The sequence below is a fragment of the Mytilus galloprovincialis genome, chromosome 2, assembly GCF_965363235.1.
Source record: "Mytilus galloprovincialis chromosome 2, xbMytGall1.hap1.1, whole genome shotgun sequence".
Lineage (NCBI taxonomy): Eukaryota > Metazoa > Mollusca > Bivalvia > Mytilida > Mytilidae > Mytilus > Mytilus galloprovincialis.
In genome coordinates, this window is record NC_134839.1 from 22,596,773 (window position 1) to 22,615,915 (window position 19,143).

A 19,143-nucleotide genomic window follows, 5' to 3' on the forward strand; every position below is an offset into this window, starting at 1 on the left:
TCTATGGTTACATGTCATGGGCCCTTGATTGGAATAATAAATATTTTTATTCTTATTCTGCATCTACATCGGACGACGATTCATTAACACATTGATGACTATATATGCTGGCGTCGGCTCATCGCAAACAGACACTTAATTATTAGTGCAATGATCAATAAAAAAAATTGTGCAAAAATAAAAAATATGTACACATTTACATATATTTTCAAACAGGGTAGGTATATCCATGCAAGTATTTGTATAGTAACTATACAAATTCTTGGTATATCTAAATTTGTATATACCGGCTTTGAAAACACTGTCTGGCAAACTGATTATTGGTACATTTATAAAACAAGAAAATGTTATAATTAGAATGCCATTTATTACAAATAGAATATAAGCATCTGGAGCTGGCATGTCAGTTAACTGCTAGTAGTCTGTTGTTATTTATGTATTATTGTCATTTTGTTTATTTTCTTTGGTTACATCTTCTGACATCAGACTCGGATTTCTCTTGAACTGAATTTTAATGTGCGTATTGTTATGCGTTTACTTTACTACATTGGTTAGAGGTATAGGGGGAGGGTTGAGATCTCACAAACATGTTTAACCCCGCCGCATTTTTGCGCCTGTCCCAAGTCAGGAGCCTCTGGCCTTTGTTAGTCTTGTATTATTTTAATTTTAGTTTCTTGTGTACAATTTGGAAATTAGTATGGCGTTCATTATCACTGGACTAGTATATATTTGTTTAGGGGCCAGCTGAAGGACGCCTCCGGGTGCGGGAATTTCTCGCTACATTGAAGACCTGTTGGTGACCCTCTGCTGTTGTTTTTTTATTTGGGCGGGTTGTTGTCTCTTTGACACATTCCCCATTTCCATTCTCAATTTTATATATAAAAAAAGATATATGTATTATACTTAACATGAAAATTTACATTTACATAAAATTTAGCCAAAATGTAGTATATTTTAGACCAGATTACTTACACACCAATTACCCCAAACTTCATGAACTTGCAAAACTGTTTTATATATATTCATGATATTATAGATCATTATAAAGAAAAATAGAGTCAAAATCGATTAACATTTCCTGGAATTTGTCAATGGATTCCTGAATTTATGAATAACATAATTACAGATTATAAAGTATGATAATACCGACACATCATTGTGAAATGTTTTATTTATAGATATGTATACTAGTAAACATACAATAACAAGGAAATTAAATACACGTTCTTATTAACACCGGAACTGTGTAGTCAGCCACTATTTACTCAGACTTTCCTTCAATATTCCACGAACATGGGTAAGTCATCTGTGGATTTACAAATTGTGTGATCAAAACAACTTGATTTTTAACCTGAACTAGTCTATGATAATTAAAGTTCGACGTATGGTTGAAAGTAGATTTTTTTGTCGATTAAATAATATGAAATATATTAAGGTTAACATTTTAATAAATGACATTAATCTGAAGGTTTCACATATATCGTGATAAATTGTTTTCTTAATATCACCATGAGAAGATCTGAAAACTGTAATAAATAAGCACTACAAAATCGAGATAAAACATCTTTCGATGACCTCATTCCTATATTCAGGTAGAAACGAAAGTAACTTTGTCACTTCTTGTTAGTATTGGATTTTTGGATAATTCGATAGAACTCTTCTAGAATATTCTGTTTACAGCAACAACTGTTTGAACTTTCACATGTTTTAGTTTCGATTAGAAAATTACAAAATGTAACTTCAACAAAAGAGGGGGAAATATTGTCGTTTTGAATACACATTCGCACACAAGCAATCTCAGCAAGTGATATCATACGATATAAATTGTCGTCAGGCAAGAGAATTTGACAATTATTTTATTTATTCGTAAGTTTGATTTAATTTTTTATTTCATCTTATTTTATTTCTTTCATGTGTCTGTTGTTTTTTTCTAGTTTGTCAGATGTACGTAATTCGTGTGATTTAAAAAAAATGTATATAAATATGCCTAGAAATATGCACTTCAAATTTTTGCTATAATTTCTTAGTACGTATTTTTTTTATTTGTAACTAATAAATGCGCAATACAACTAACTGTGTTACAATAAACAGTAGAGATATCCATCTGTTCTTATTTTCTACCAACTATTGATTTGTCCCTGTATTTGGAGTTTTTCGTTAGTGGTTGGTGTGTTCTATTGTACTGTTTATTAATATATTTGGTAATTCCATTTGTCTCTTTCATTTGTCATTGAATATTGCTATGGTTCAATAATAATCGACAGAAGATGACATATTTCTATAGAAATACTTTCTGGTATGTTTAACATATTCACACAGTACATCAATCAAAATGAGAAAACTTTTTAACGTGTTTCGCTACAAATGTGATATAAAGAGATGTTTAACAAATAGGAAAATAAACTTACTATTTCAATAAAGACTAGATTCATTACATTTTATTGTAGAATGATGCATTGATCTAATGGCCTTTAATCATGTCAATGATGATTTTGCAAAACGAGTTCTTCAGAATGAAATTGCTGCATCTGCATTTGAAGCTGCCCAGAGACCTTTAACCGAAAGTATTAGGAGAAATCCTGATGCTGCTTTGGCATTAAGACTTCAAAAAAGAGAAGTCCAGACACCGCTACCTCCAATTATTGACGACGACCACAGTGCAGTTATTGCATTGCAGTTACAAGAACAAGAACATCTCGAGCAAGAGCTTCACGATGCAGAGGTTGCCCAAAGATTAGCAGGAGGTGACGGGAATGGATGGCAAAGGCGAAATGAGGATGGACGAGTTCCCCAACTAAATGAGGCATTACAAGGCATGCATAGACCAAGGCCAAGTAATCAGGTAAAACAGTTAAATTGAGCACTTACTACTTCATTGTATTACAGAAATTGTGACGTATGCTAGAGATATACACAGGTTGACGCAGGAAAAGTATATTTTCATTGAACTGTATCCGTTGCTACTACTTTCACTTTTAAGTCTTTTTTAATAGAAATTTAAAATTTAGACTCTAACACTTTGATATCTTATATACAATCGATCTTGAAAATAAATGAGAAATTTTATAATTAGAACAGATACTTGTCGGAAAACTTATCCTTGCATTTGTTATTTCACACCCTAAATTCTATTCTAATGTCATAACTAGGAATTTAAAAACATTAAAATGTATACACATGAATGTCGGGAAGATTCTCACATTGTTCAACAGAAATAGCTACAGGGTTGAGTTACCAATTCAGTTGAAATGGTATTTCTTTCAATGGTCTGACGATTTTGAAATGCTTACTCGCCTCTCACTAGTTCATGCAACCTTTTATTACTGATGGCCAGTTTAGTGATAGCTGGGCTTGGAACGTTTTATTTAATCGCTTCATGTATTATTTTTATGGCATGCGGTTCAAATAAGCAAAACGGGATGGAGGAGGGACATAGGGGAAACTTGTTTAACCCTCCCACATTTTGAGTCTATTCCAAGTCATGCTATCTTTACCATGTTTGCCCCTGTAATTGTTTGTTTTGCTTGTAAATCTTGGTCATTGGAGTAGTTTTTTACACGTCTGGTGTATCAAATTATAAGCCTGATACCTCTGATATCTATTTACACCACTTGGTCGACTGCTGGTGGAGGCCGCTGGTGGACGCTTCGTTCCCGAGGGTATCACGAACCCAGAAGTCAGCGCTTCGGTGTTGACATGAATATCAATTATATGGTCATTTTTATACGACCACAAAAATTGAAAATGTTTTGGTCGTATACTGGTATGACGTTGGCGTCGTCGTCGTCGTCGTCCGAAGACATTTGGTTTTCGCACTATAACTTTAGTATAAGTAAATAGAAATCTATGAAATTTAAACACAAGGTTTATGACTATAAAAGGAAGGGAGGGATTGATTTTTGGAGTTTTGGTCCCAATAGCTTAGGAATTAGGGGCTAAAAAGGGCCCAAATAAGCATTTTTCTTGGTTTTTGCACAATAACTTTAGAATAAGTAAACAGATATCTATGAAATTTTAAAATAAGGTTTATGACCACAAAAGGAAGGTTGGGATTGATTTTGGGTGTTTTGATCCCAACAGTTTAGGAATTAGGGGCCAAAAAAGGTCCCAAATAAGCATTTTTCTTGTTTTTTGCACAATAACTTTAGTATAAGTAAATAGAAATCTATGAAATTTTAACACAAGGTTTATGACCACAAAAGGAAGGTTGTGATTGATTTGGGGCGTTTTGGTCCCAACAGTTTAGGAATTGGGGGCCAAAAGGGTCCAAAATTAAACTTTATTTGATTTCATAAAAAAAAAGAATTATGTGGGTTCTTTGATATATGCCAAATCTAACCGTGTATTTAGATTCTTAATTTGTGGTCCTGTTTTCAAATGGTTTTACATTAAGGTCCAAAGGGTCCAAAATTAAACTTAGTTTGATTTTAACTAAAAATGAATTTTTGGGGTTCTTTGATATGCTGAATCTAAACATGAACTTAGATTTTTGATTATGGGCCCAGTTTTTAAGTTGGTCCAAATTGGGGTCCAAAATTTAACTTGTTTGATTTCAGCAAAAAATGTATATATGGGGTTCTTCAATATGCTGAATCTAACCATGTATTTAGATTTTTAATATTTGGGCCCGGTTATCAAATTGGTCCACATTGAGGTCTAAAGGGTCTAAAATTGAACATTATTTGATTTCATCAAAAATTGAATTCTTGGAGTTCTGTGATATGCTGAATCTAACAATGTATTTAGATTTTGGATATTGGACCATAATATGTAAATGTCCAATTTAAAATTTGTAAGCTTTTAAGTTTAAGTTCTTAGACCACATTCATTCTGTGTCAGAAACCTATGTTGTGTCAACTATTTAATCACAATCCAAATTCAGAGCTGTATCAAGCTTAAATGTTGTGTCCATACTTGCCCCAACTGTTTAGGGTTCGACCTCTTTGGTCGTTTAAAGCTGCCCCCTGCGGAGCATCTGGTTATAATTTAATGCGAATAAAAGTATGAATAATTCGAAATACTGAGGATTTTCTTATCCCAGGCATAGACCACCTTAGCTGTATTTGGCATAACTTTTGGGAGTTTTGGGTCCACAATGCTCTTCAACTTTATACTTGTTTGGCTTTCTAACTATTTCGATGTGAGCGTCACTGATGGGTCTTATGTAGACGAAACACACGTCTGGCGTATCAAATTATAAGTCTGATACATTTGATTCACTGGTGAGGTCTGTTGAACTTTTTAATGTTTTTGGTAATTCCATTTATCGTTTTCATTTTTTTTTTATTGAATATTGCCATTTCTCTGCATTGGATCTTTGATTTTTATAAGTGTAAACAATGATTAAAGACACAATAATTATGTGTACTTTTTGGTCCGCCAACATGAAATGATTACTTCTGTATGTAAATTATTCGTTACTATATTCTTATATCTAAAATCGTGATAAGTGAGAACCTCGAAACCAACCTTTCATGGGAATTTGACTTATGTATACTGTCTTTCAGATACTAGTATGAAATTACATTAATTTTGATACTAGATGCATATGATCAGAAATTTAACAACAAGTGTGTGATTTGCAGTGTGTCGTTAAAATTGTTTTCGACAGCAGAGGGTTGGTCTAATAAAAATTTCGAGTTAACAAGAGAACATTTCTCAAAGAATATTATTTAGACACTTTGATTATTAAAATTCGACTGCCTTTATCTATGTCTGTATTGAAATAATTACACAGGAACGAATTGATACTCCTTTTAAGAGTTTCATTAAAACCAAAATTAGAGCTGTCTCATACAATAAACATATTCCGACAAAAGTAAGGTTAACCTCTTTAAGTGGACAACGAATTATATGAAGTGAGCACTATCCTAATATGTTTAAACTGAACCTTGTCTAAAACGGAAATCTATCTAACCCGAGCCCTATCTAACAGGAAACATGTATAAACCAAGCATTATCTTTAATTGAAATATGTTAGAACCGACCCCTATCAAAACAAGAAACCTGTCAAACAGACTAAACTAAGTATTCAGTAATACATTAATCAATGGAATCCGAACAGCTTTTGAATCCGTATAAATCTTGAGGGCCGATATGTGATTCGGTTTAGTTTAGTTCCATTTCATATTTCAAATTAGATGTAAATGGTGATAATTGAATAATGTTTTTTTTTTCAACAGATGAATTTCAGTAGATCAGTTCGTGGGCCATCTATGATGGGAACACTTCCATCCAGTCCAGAGTTACATATGTTCGGTCACGGCGAATTAATAGACAGCAGTTCAGATGATACAGGTATAATTTGATACAGAAAAAGATATTACATCACTTTGTGAATATTGTTAAAAAGATTTGTCAGCAAACCAAAACTAAAGTTGTCCAAAGTAGACAAGAAAAAGTCGAAGAAGGACACAATATGATTAAGTAATTATATCTACAACTATTCTCGCATACTCATCGAAGTTAAAACTAGAAAGCATAGATGCAGTTCGAATTAGAAAGCAAAGGAGTAAACAAAGCAATTATGAACACAGAAAAAACATCCAACAAAACACCAAATGCACAAAAATAAAGATTAGACAACGTTACTGAACCATTTAGGAAGTTACTAACAAGACAAAACAAACCTCAGATTCTGATGCCAAGAAATATTTTTTTTTTGACATTCGAAAACAATATAAGAAGGGATGGTACGCTTTTGGGAGGTGGGATTGTGGTATATGGATTGTAAAACAAATTGATATATAGGGAGTGGCGGATCTCGAAAAAAAGGGAAACTGAACGAAAATGCTTTATGATATTATTTATGCCAAACTTTCCAGTAGGACCGATATTTTGAGATCTCTCGAAGAGTAAGCTTAATTTCCACTCGCCTTTGTTAAAATTGAGAATGGAAATGGGGAATGTGTCAAAGAGACAACAACCCGACCAAATAAAAAACAACAGCAGAGGGTCACCAACAGGTCTTCAATTTAGCGAGAAATTCCCGCACCCGGAGGCGTCCCTCAGCTGGCCCCTAAACAAATATATACTAGTCCAGTGATAATGAACGCCATACTAATTTCCAAATTGTACACAAGAAACTAAAATTAAAATAATACAAGACTAACAAAGGCCAGAGGCTCCTGACTTGGGACAGGCGCAAAAATGCGGCGGGGTTAAACATGTTTGTGAGATCTCAACCCTCCCCCCTATACCTCTAACCAATGTAGAAAAGTAAACGCATAACAATACGTTAGTATTATATTGCTGGTTATTTGATTTTAATATTTCCTCCAACTTTTGACCTACATGTAAACGTAAATGGCGTCACATATCAGTCTTAAGTAAAGTGGAAGGGAATACATGTACAACTTCTAGACATGAGTTAAAGCCATACATGATATATAATGTGTTGGTCAATTATTATAAATATGAAACGTTTAGCGCATTTTGTAAGAATATCACCCCAAATTTTATTTTATTCCCTTATAGAAATAGACGGAGAGCCCTCCATACTTCCCCAACCAAGACCTAGACTGCAACACCATAGAAGAGGGCCGGACCAAAACCCATTCCACAGGAATATTCGGGCAGACGAATACGACCAGAGACAAAATGTAGAGCCCTCAATACTTCCCCAACTAAGACCTAGACTGCAACCTAACAGAAGAGGACCGGAACAAAACCGATTCCAAAGGAATATTCAGGCAGATGAAAACGGTCATAGACAGGATATACAGCCTTTGCCGGGCATGTTTCGGTTTGGAGCAAATATAGATAGTATGCCGGATTTCAACCAAGAACAGCAACACGACATAGTGCAACCCCCAAATCAGAGAAATGTATGTATATATAGGTCAGGGAGACTAAGCTTAATGATTGAAACATACAAGTGTTCAAAAAGTTGTTAGATGTCTTAAACATAAAGACAAGCTTTTTCAAACTGATGCCTATAGTTGATGCTGTTATTTTTTCTACTCTCCAATTTTAGGGAAGGGGTGAGCGCCGACAACGATGTTTAACCCCGAAACATATGAACGCGCCTGTCGGCAGTCAGTGGTTATCTTTGGTGAAGTCTTTCATATTTATTTTTTTCGTTTATAAGTATAAATTAAGCCGTAGGTAATCTATTTTACATTGTGTCACATTTTTATCATTCTAGGACCTTTTATAGGTTTTTATACGGTTTTTCGTTTTGCTCATTGCTGAAAGCCATAAAATGACATAATTATTAAGGCTTACATCCTTAACATTTGGTTTCTTGTGGATAGTTGTTTCTTTTAAAATCATACCACAATTCTTTATTGTTTATTTTAGTGATTTTGACTACTAGTATGTTCAATGAAAAGCATGGACAAATCTTTCGAAAGATTTATAATTATTTTGCTTACGACATACTTTATTTAAGTTTCGAACTTTGTAATCGAAACGTGCATCTGGCGTACAAAATTTTAATCCTGGTATACTAGTATCTACGACGAGTTTCTTTAGTAGGAAATTCAAAACCCAGTCTACAGACAAAACGCGAAGTAAATAAAATTTTGAGTATTGTTGTTACTCAATTAATAATACTAATGGAAAGACATAACTTAAAAAAGAGCTTAGAGAGCTGATAGAACCACAAAAATGACAAAATATGTAGCCGAATACCTAGCCATGAAGGGCAACAAATCATTGATTTTAAAGATGTACGTGTTTTTATTATAGTCACACAATCTACTACCTTCTGGAGGATTTAGAGCAAGGTTAATGGACTTTGGTGGTTATCACAGGAATCCCATTCAGAACCGTGATAACAGGAGTCATTTTAGGAGTGATGATATAGATGTTGATGATTATGAGGTAAATACTTGCAACAGATTTGTAGGATAAGTAAAATCACACAAATACCGAACCCTGAGGAAAATTTAAAACGGAAAGTCCCTTATCAAATAGCGAAATAAAAAGCTCAAACACATCAAACGAATGGATAACAACTGTCATATTTTTGACTTACACAGAATTCTTTAACATATAACTTTGATATACATTTAAACAACGTAGATATCTCTCCAATACTCCAAAGATTTGTGTTAAAGTTCTATGCACAATCCGTATCTTTTAATTATTACACAGTTCTATTTATAATAATGGTTATAAAACTGCTAGTTGTATTTACCATTTCCCTGGATACTGCAGATGTAGTAGTCAAACGAAGCAGAGCTTATCCACTCACTGAGGGCTTAGTTTTTTTGTAGCTGTATGACATGCCTACACAAAGGTTGGTGTAGTGTTTCTCTTAAACACAAATCTTAACACGTACATCTATAATACTAAATTAACGAGGTCCAATTTGTCAGCCGTCATCACGTAAAAACGACGAATCAAAGAATTCAACTTTATATATAACTAATATAGTACAAAGGTGTAGATTAAAAATTACACCACTCCAGGCCCTTTTGTTTTCCACGTAATTAATATTGCCAATATTTAAGAAGTTCCGGGTCGAGTCCGATACCGATACCAATAATATATTCACCTGTTACCTATTACCTTATCTGTACGTTCCGCATCTTACAGGCGCACCACCAAACGGTGTATTCAGGATTGATATGCTATATACACGGGTCATAATCACAGGGTTGACACTACTAAATTGTCAAATTGTTACCTATTGTAGTATTTTAAGCAGTAAGACTTTCTAAGATAACAATACGAATACTAAAAATCTGTGACTAAAAATAAGGCGTATAGGTACAGTTTTCAATTTGTTAGCGGATATGACGTAAAACAGCGAATCAAAGAATTCAACTTTATTCATAACTCATATAGGACAATGCTGTTGATTAAAATATACTCCATTCCAGGAGCTTTTGTTTTCTAAATATTTAATATTATTATTAATAATTGATAAGTTCCAGTTCGACGGATTCAAACAGAAAGATTTGATAGCAGAGAAAACTGTGTATCTTATAATCGGCATGACTTTATCAGATAACAATACTAATACTAAAATAAGGCTTGCGCATAGTTATATACTTTGGTTCAGTCACGGACCCGCGATATCACGGGTGTGTTCTAGTTGTATATATAATTACACACTTTTTGTTTAAGGACTTTGCTTTCATATGTAAGAACCCGATAAATGATTTTTCTAGACAAGAAAAAAAGTATAAAAAAAATAGTGACCTCCAATGTGAATTCAAAAAGCGAAAGTCCACAAAACCTGAAAAACAAACGTTAGACTCTAACAACCAACGGAATAAATGGAAATACACTTTCATATTCCTGATTCGGTACATGTGTTTTCGAAGTAAACAGTGGATTAAACCTGGATTTCTAGCTATCTAAACCTTCCAATTGTGTTGCAGTTGTTCATAGTTCAGTTATATTGACAACATTGGGTGTACAACCCAAACAGACATTATTGGTTAATGTGACAATAGTTTGGATCCAGTAACCAAATCAGTGTACACATACAGCACAGACATACAACACAACTGAGTTGAAGAATGAACTAAAAACAAATTAATTTGACAAAGACACAATTATTTGCATTGAAGAGGATAAATAAATGGATTGGTAGAAAACCAGCCTTAAAAAGAATCTGTAGTACCAGCTTTTTTATACTTTCGAATTAAGTTTATCTGCCCAGTGTTTGTCCAAGCCAATCACATACGGGATGAAGAAGCTTAATTTTTGAAGTCTTAAATAATATTATTTTTAAATTGATATTTACAGGCCTTATGGGAATTACAAGAAAGAAACGGCGATGTGCGTAGTAAAGGACTGACGGGAGAACAAATAGGACGAATACCTTGTCACAAATTCAAATCTACACCAGGGCTAAATAAAACTTATAAAAGTGATAAAAATTCATGTAGTATATGCCTTAATGAATACAAAGATGGAGAAAGTATAAAAACGTTGCCGTGTTTTCATTCTTATCATAAAACATGCATAGATAAATGGTTAAAGGTGAGAAAACTTTGATTTGTCTTAAAAGTTTTAAACAGTAATTCTAAAAATAGCAACAAAAAAATCACAGCACTAACACAAAATGTACAGACCTTCATTTCTTCATATAAGGAGATTAAACTCTTAATCAACAGTATACGACATGTTTGTTCGCAAAAATATATGATAAGAGATGATTTATTTTTATTCTTATGTAGCAACATGCAGCAAATATTTATATGAGTTCTAGTGTACATTATATTTTACCTTACTGATACGTATTAGCTACGATATGTACTTGGTCAATTATACGAATATACGACAGTTGTTTTTCACTCGTTCCGTCAGTTTCTATGGACTTCCTCTTTTTCCTTGTCGCTAGGATTTTTGTTTCTTTTTTCTTTTTCCTCATTAATGCATTTTCACTGGAGGTCAACATTTTATGAGCAACACATGTCGACTTGTGCTCTTTATAGAATAGGAACTGCCTACCCTTTCAGGGGCATGTTGCTCAATCTTCACTTTTCAAATCTGTAATTTTTTGGCGGATATTCGTGTCTTCTCGTCTATCTTCTTTTTAATTATTGATCCTGGTAATATTTTGAAAGAGTTATCTTGCAAGTAGTTTAAGAACTTCTCGTTGGTTAAAAAGAAAAAGTCGATGTCTACGGCTACATCAGATTGGTTGTAATTTTAGAGAATGCAGAATTATATGTTTGGTCAAAAGTTACAATTGTATATGTAATAATGTATATTGACTAAGGAGGTGCATATATTAGCTGTGAAAACTTGAATTATAATTCCTTGTATTAACTAAACTTACAATTCCCTGTATGAACTGCCAGTTTCATGTCTTGACTTAACTTACCTCTGTTGAAAATTTAGCTTACAATTCCCTTTGTTAACTAAACTAACAATTTGATTACTTCGCATTTACTTTACTTACAATTCCTTAAATTATTTTGAATTAAAATTTCCGGCATTAACTTTTGAACTTCTTTTTAAGAATATATATATATTTTTATTTTCAGAGTCAAGCTGTGTGTCCGGTTTGCAGAGGGAATATCAAAACAAATTAATGAATAATATTTGTTATTATTTATCATTCTTTGGTTGTTCTTGGATTATGTATTATGCACTTTATTCCTTTTTTTCGCAACTTCCTTTTTTTCTTGTTAAAATTAATATACAATCCGAAACTGTCAATACTCACTTTGTGAAGCTTTAGCACTCAAAACTTATTTTCTTCGGAAAGTTTGCATATTTTGCTTTTAGAAAGTGATTTAAAATGAAAGTAAAAACCAATACCACATCTATCGTTTTTCGTTTAATTGTATTCTTATTGTTGGTTACGTCATATAATATTCTAATGTTATTTTCTAGTCCAATTATACTGATGCCCATGTAGGCTAGCTATCACATAAAAGATAAAAACATCTTCTTCTGTTTTGTACGTATATGTTATTCGCATGTCGTTTGTATTTTCATTTATTATTTTTGTATGGTGATTACCTATAAATAAAGGCTACTGTAGTATACCGCTGTTCTACAGTCATAAATCGATTGAGAGAAAAACAAATCCAGTTTACAAACTAAAACTGAGGGAGACGCATCAAATATAAGAGGAAATCAACGAAACAACAGAAACACTAAAATGCAACATAAATCCAAACGACAATGCAACACACTCAGAAACGAACTAAAATATAACAATTATCTATTTTCCTGACTTTATACAAGCCAAACCACCAGCTTTAATGGCAATGATAAATATAACACTAAAATAACTACATCACGTGACGTCACAAGTAAATTTCTAAATTGAAAAAAAGGATATAGTTCAAGATTAGGTTTGCAATAATGATTATTGATGTATTTAATAACAATAAAAATCACAATAGTATTATAATATAACTATGTACATATAAAAGGTAATTTATTGCTTATTATTAGAAAATCAAATTATCTCGTACCGACTCTATCCCTGGTTCACTTTTACTAGTCAGCACTCTAACCGACGGAGACCTAGGTAAACACGTATTTAATTATATAAACCGCTTATTGCTTAATACTAAGGAGGAGTAGTCCTGTCACACATATTTTATTGCAAGATTCAAATGACTAGCACAACACATTTTCTGGCTACAAATATATTCTGGAAATTCCTTGTATACACCGTGCGTATTTTAGATGGGCGCAAAATGTAACATGTGAACGTGATTCTCACTAGAAAATCACATTTTCTCCTATGGGATTTTAATTCGGGACCTCTGTTACAATCCAGCGCATTAACGGATTCTTCACTAGCTCAACCGTCTTCGTCTGGCCTAGTATCTAGTTATCAAGGGAAGATATGCCGTAACAAATGAAATGGCACGAAACCTATAAACTTTGCTTGACTTTAATAACTTCAACATGTTTTAAGAAGTTACTTTACGTTCATACGTTTAATTTCAGAATCTCCTATTATGTGCTCATTATTCATTAAATGATTTACACTTGATTCCATATTTAAACGCAAATTCTCCGAATAGGTTGTGTAGCGAATCGGTTTTGTAGATTGAAAGAGCCGAGCATAAAAGGATGTCAATGTTTGAATAAAGATAGACAATATGTTATCTGTGTGTTATCATAACTGTTTCAATTCGCGGAATACTGGGCAAATTGTAGTCAAGGACTGTGACTTCAGACATAACATAACATTTAATTTGTTTCCGACAGTTGTGCTAAATGGTCCTTAATACATATTTCAAAAAGTATTAATAGAAAATTCAATATCGTGAATACATCTTTAATCTCAATACTTTAAAAAAAAAGAAAAAAAAGGTACAAGACTACAGTTTTTGCAATAGTATCCATTTATCCTACTACTTCTGGGCAGTAACGTGCTTGTCTGAAAAAAGAAATGAAAAGTGTTGTAGTTCATGAATATATGTGTGGTGAACTTTTATATTTGCTACACCGTGTGGTTTTTAAATTTTTTTTTTAACGATTTTTGATTGTTCATATACACCGTGCATTAAATTGAATATAAATCATAGATTTAAATCCAATCCTCTTGTCGACACGGCGTCAAAGATAAAAGCAATATCATCAATATAATTAACGTTTTAAGTGACAATTTTTTGTAAAGAATGTTTTTCTGTATTAATTTTTTTTATGAAATGTTTAATTGCGACTAACCCATGTATAGATTTCCTAAGCATTATAGGGCCTATTTGCTTTTGATAATTTTGGCTATTAATGGATGGTCATATTTGGTGCGGCCTTCGAACTGTTTTGATTCGAGCGTCACTTGTGAGTTTTTTGTTTTTTCCTCAAGTGTATTAATTTATTAATTGTGGCATCAATAACGACTTTATCCAGCTTTATTTCAAACCGATTAATAATATGGATTAATAATAGTTTGTTACCCCGATTTTGTTTTTTGTCCATAGATTTATGAGTTTTGAACAGCGGTATACTACTGTTGCCTTTATTTATGGAACCCTTTCTGCAACTATTTCAATCAACAGATTTCATAAAATATTAAAAAGAAATGTTTTGTGAAATAAGTTTGAGGCAATAATAACATATCAATTCAAGTGTTATTGGTTAATTGTAATAATACATAATAATTATAATATAATTTTTCATTTCCTAATATATTCTTAAGATAAAATGAATTTTAGGAGGCGTCGATTGTAACATCTGAAGTTCATAGATGTTGGTTTATTTTTCTCATAACGATTTTTTCGTTGGGTTTAAAATCAAGCATCAAATAATCATATATACTCTTATCTTACCCTTTCTCGCAAATGAAATACTCATTCTGTGTACACACATAATCATTCCATTTGAACCCTTCATTAGAGTTTATATGGATGCAGTTTTCTTTTCGGGCAAGGTCATTTGGTTCAGGTTTAGCCCAGTTAAATAATGTGATCTTTTGACCACTGCCGTTCCAATACCAATTGCCATCGGTCCGGTTTTTCACCCCTCCGGTCCAGTATCCTTTATTGGAAGAGAAATGTATTTAACAGTTATCTGTATCCGACAATCGATTATCAACATAGGGATTGGGTGGAAATAGAACTTAATAAACTCATCATAGATACCAGGATGGAAATTTTGGTGTCCGCTACAAAAAACTCATCAGTGACGCTCGAATAAAAACAAATGCCAAAAAGGCCAAATACAGTACGAAGTTGAAGAGCATTGAGGACCAAAAATTCATACAAGTTTTTCCAAATACAACTTAGGTAATCTAGTCCTGATGTAGACAAGCATTAGTATTTAAAAAAAATCTACATTTTATAATTATGAACATATCAATAATAACTAAAGTCAACATAGTAGTGCTCACTTCTTGGCTGGTGATACCCCAGCATTTGCATTGCGCTCAATGACCGGATTGAACAAATCAAGGATCTCTTTATTGTAAAACTGAATTGCACTAACTACATGCATAGAACTATTTAAATTTCAGTTCTTAAATTTGTATTTTTTATTTGGTAGAAAAACGTTGAATAACGTAGTTGCTGCACAATATTTTCTCCAATTTTGTTTTTCTCCTTTCCAAACGTGCACATGTATAAACTATATTTTACCATATATGTAATCCCCTTGTGTTGTACTGTTTGGATGATAGTAGTGTTTCGACATCTGTTCTATGTAATTGTTTTCATCTGTGGTTGTTAATTCAGCCAAGTAACCTCCAGATTCTTGACAATAGTTCTAAACACAATGAAATATATTTATTTAAATGTTCGAACTAAATGAGTCAAGGTCAATTCGCCCTGAATATTTCATACCAGGACTGTCTTCAAAAGGTATTTCAATAATATTCTGACGTTCGCATGCAGTGTGAACGTTTCTATTCTTCTTTTTTTGGGGAACCAGTGCCAGATAAGGTTTTTTTTATTATCATCGTTCAAAATTTGAATTCGACAAGATGATTCAAAACCGGAAATTTATTGCAAATGAAATGGCTTTTGTTATCAAATTAAAATTGTACTGGAGGTCAAAAGTGTAAACCCGCTGGATTTGTTTGCACATGTTCTAATTCAGAAGCCGGTTGTTCAGGGTGTGTTGTTTGTTGATGTGGTTCATGAGTGTTTTTTGTTTCTTTTTTTAATAGTATAGGCCGTTGATATTCCTGTTTGAATTGTTTTATAACAGTCATTATGGGCCTTTATAGCTTGCTGTTTGGTGTGAGCCAAGGCTCAAATCACCGTAAAGAAAAGTAATGTTAATATTCATCAATGTCTTAAAAGCTTCTGGATTTTGACATGCAAAGGAAAGCAATAAAATTTGCCCTATCTCTGTTAATAACCTTTATATAACTTCAAAAACTTGACTTGATTAGAATCGGCAAACAAGTATTCAATACTTACTAACATTCTATTTACAAAATAACTACATATTGAATTACTGCAATGAAAGCTCATTGAAGACGTGTCAAATCAGATGAATTAAGTGAGGTTATACAGATATTAAAATAATTAAAAATGCGTTAACAGTAAAGCTTTTGTTTAAATGTAAATTTATACAATGGTTCATATTTTATCCTCTCAAAAAGAATTGTGACATGTTGTATAGACAGGCACATTAAAGTCATGCACAAGCTCCGTACGTCAGACGAGCGTTTACTCTACATAAGATTAAAAACAAAATGTGCTAAATCAACCTATATTCCTCGTTTTCTGTGGTACAAATATCTTGTGCTCCAAATGAATTTAACATTTCATTACTTGCAATTAACAGGAAATGTCTAGTCAAAAAAATGTGTATTCCGTATCATTCGGAACGTCCACCAGTAGTTGTATTCAACCAATGTTTGAAAAAAAGCTTCAAAGATAACAGTCTTAATGCACATTTTATAGATTACATTATGGAATGAATATTGTTTTACTCGTATGTATTTCTTTTCTAACCTTTTGGTGTCCATTTTGCTGTACTTGATGTTCAAGTTTGCAGTAACGTCCGGTCAGAATCGGAACGTTTAATCCTATGCCTCGTGAAAAGAGATTGCCACGCTGTTTGCACGTTAAGAACCCTTACAAGGTATCTTGCAAGCAATCAACATTTAAAGCTTAAACTTTTTTTTTTGTGTTAAAACCTTCCATATAAAATCCCTACAACAATTTTGTTGTTTCCGTATACTAGTGATTCAATTTTCATAAGTTTACCTGTGCGACATCCCATGGAAGGGTATCGTTACTGAAGAAATAACAGTTGTCATCATGGTGTTCCCAGTCCGGTGGACACACTAGGCCTGCAACAATTAATATAACACAGTACGAAAATTATAAAGTAACCACAATAAGAAAAAAAAATATGACTGATTGATTTAGTCTTAGATGAATGGTTTTTTTTAACAGTTTTGGTATTGGCTTTCATCTAGCTATCAGTAGCTGCGAGTACTCTCAGATTTGTACTTTGTGTCTTTTTATTGATCGATGTCAAAGTAATCGTCACGTCCACTCGGTGTTTTTGAAGGATATTTTTTCTATTTGTATTTATCTGACGAGTAACGCCTCTTTCTACTGATTTTTATAGTGTTTATTTTTTATGTTGAACTATTTCACCACTGTCCTAGGTTATGGGAGGGCTGGCCCCTTCAAATAAGTTTAACCCCACCACATTCTGTATATGCCTGTCCAAATCAAGGAGCCTTTAAATCATTCCATGTCAATAGACAACTTCGAGTTCGATGCATTTCCGTCAAAAACTCTGGCTTTAGTGAACATCATTCGTGCGTTTAGGGGCATCGTCAGTTCCATTCCAATGTTGAGCGAATGGTTGGAAAACTATAATACTATATTTCACGATTTATTTGGCAAGCTAAATTCTCATAATTGACAATCAGCACTGCTGTCATTAGGGAATTTTGCTTAAGCACCAGTGGCGGATCCAGCCATTTATAAAAAAAGGGGGGTCTCAACCCAGAGTGAAAAAAAGGGGGTGGTTTCAACAATATGCTCCCATTTGAATGCATTGATCGTCCAAAAAAATGGGGGTTCCAACCCCCGGACCCTCCGCCTGGATCCACCACTGAGCACCTACGAAACAAAAATTATTTCTAGTTTATCCTGCACAATAACGATCACTTAGACGCTTGATGAACGTTGATAGTGCAGGGATACAGGCGACCCGTCTATCTGGAAAATGACGTCACAACGGCGCGCTTAATTAACCAGTTTTTTCCGGTGACGGATGAACTCGAAAGTGGTTTATTGTTGCAATGTTACATGTTTGTGTTACTAGTAGTTAATCATTTTTGTACATAAATTAGGCCGTTGGTTTTCTCGTTTTAACTGTTTTACATTTATCATTTCAAGGCCTTTTATATATCCTGAATGGACTTTGGTTTTTGTTCGAGACCGTACGGTCACCTATAGATGTACATTTCTGTGTCATTTGGTCTCGTGTGGAAAGTTGTCTCATTTGCAATTATACCATATCGTCTTTTTTCATATACCAACCTACATTTGTTAGATCGGTAGTATGATATTTGTAATGTAGACTTAATGAGAAGTCAATTGTAAATGCGACAACACCACCATCTAGAAAGTTTTGTTTTGAAAGATTGTTTTAACTTAATAACCCTATCCAACTAATATTTGGGGGGACAGGAGTTTGACATTTTAAAACATACACAGTATGACCTTTTGTTTGTTATACGACAAAAAAAACATTAGAAATGAACGCGTAATGAACTTTAATTTGATATTTGACAACCTTACCATCCTGGATGGAAAAGGGGGTTATACAATTTTCATTCATGAGGATCGCTTTTGAATAGAGCTCATATTGAAATTTATTTTTTAGTTACATGACCCCTTTTGGCAAATTCCAAAAATGGCGCAATATCAATTTGATGTATAGAATTTATTAAACTTACAAACTCATTTTAAAACAATTTTAATAATACTTATCACTTTGTTATTAATCAAATATTTTTTGATAATTACCTATGTGACTCAATATTTTTATGTCGTAGTAAATTCTAGTAAACATTTAACATGATCATTACATATTTGACTGAATATTGTTTTTATATTTCACAATAACGTTAGAGATTTAATACTTTTATTTTGTAGATATACAATGTAAACATACCTAAGGTTATGCAAAGTAAAACACCAATGTCCATTTCAATATTTTGGTTTGCCAGTTCCTTATCTTTGTTTGGACAACCTTGCGTGTCTTATATATGCAGGTTTTGCAACAATATCGTCA

The 19,143-nt window shown here is 33.0% G+C and overlaps 2 protein-coding genes across 4 annotated transcripts; one reads left to right on the plus strand and one right to left on the minus strand.

Annotated features, from left to right (window-relative positions):
• The first annotated feature begins 1,165 nt into the window (after positions 1 to 1,165).
• Positions 1,166 to 12,237, plus strand: LOC143063153 (uncharacterized). Of its 3 annotated transcripts, none has more exons than XM_076235134.1 (7): positions 1,166 to 1,297; positions 2,448 to 2,842; positions 6,183 to 6,297; positions 7,477 to 7,826; positions 8,692 to 8,826; positions 10,705 to 10,941; positions 11,952 to 12,237. In XM_076235134.1, the coding sequence occupies exons 2-7, from the start codon at positions 2,465 to 2,467 to the stop codon at positions 11,997 to 11,999; spliced, it is 1,263 nt and encodes a 420-aa protein (XP_076091249.1). In that variant the 5' UTR covers positions 1,166 to 1,297; positions 2,448 to 2,464; the 3' UTR covers positions 12,000 to 12,237. The 3 variants fall into 3 exon arrangements, with proteins under 3 accessions (XP_076091249.1, XP_076091250.1, XP_076091251.1); XM_076235135.1 differs by lacking the exon at positions 1,166 to 1,297 and adding an exon at positions 1,712 to 1,866; XM_076235136.1 differs by lacking the exon at positions 1,166 to 1,297 and adding an exon at positions 1,815 to 1,834.
• Positions 12,238 to 13,695: 1,458 nt separating this feature from the next.
• Positions 13,696 to 19,143, minus strand: LOC143063155 (perlucin-like protein). The gene is made up of 5 exons (XM_076235140.1): positions 19,024 to 19,143; positions 17,091 to 17,176; positions 15,510 to 15,636; positions 14,706 to 14,913; positions 13,696 to 13,813 (listed from the first exon to the last, which is right to left on the minus strand). Exons 1-5 carry the CDS (start codon positions 19,055 to 19,057, stop codon positions 13,780 to 13,782), a joined length of 489 nt encoding a protein of 162 aa, XP_076091255.1. The 5' UTR covers positions 19,058 to 19,143; the 3' UTR covers positions 13,696 to 13,779.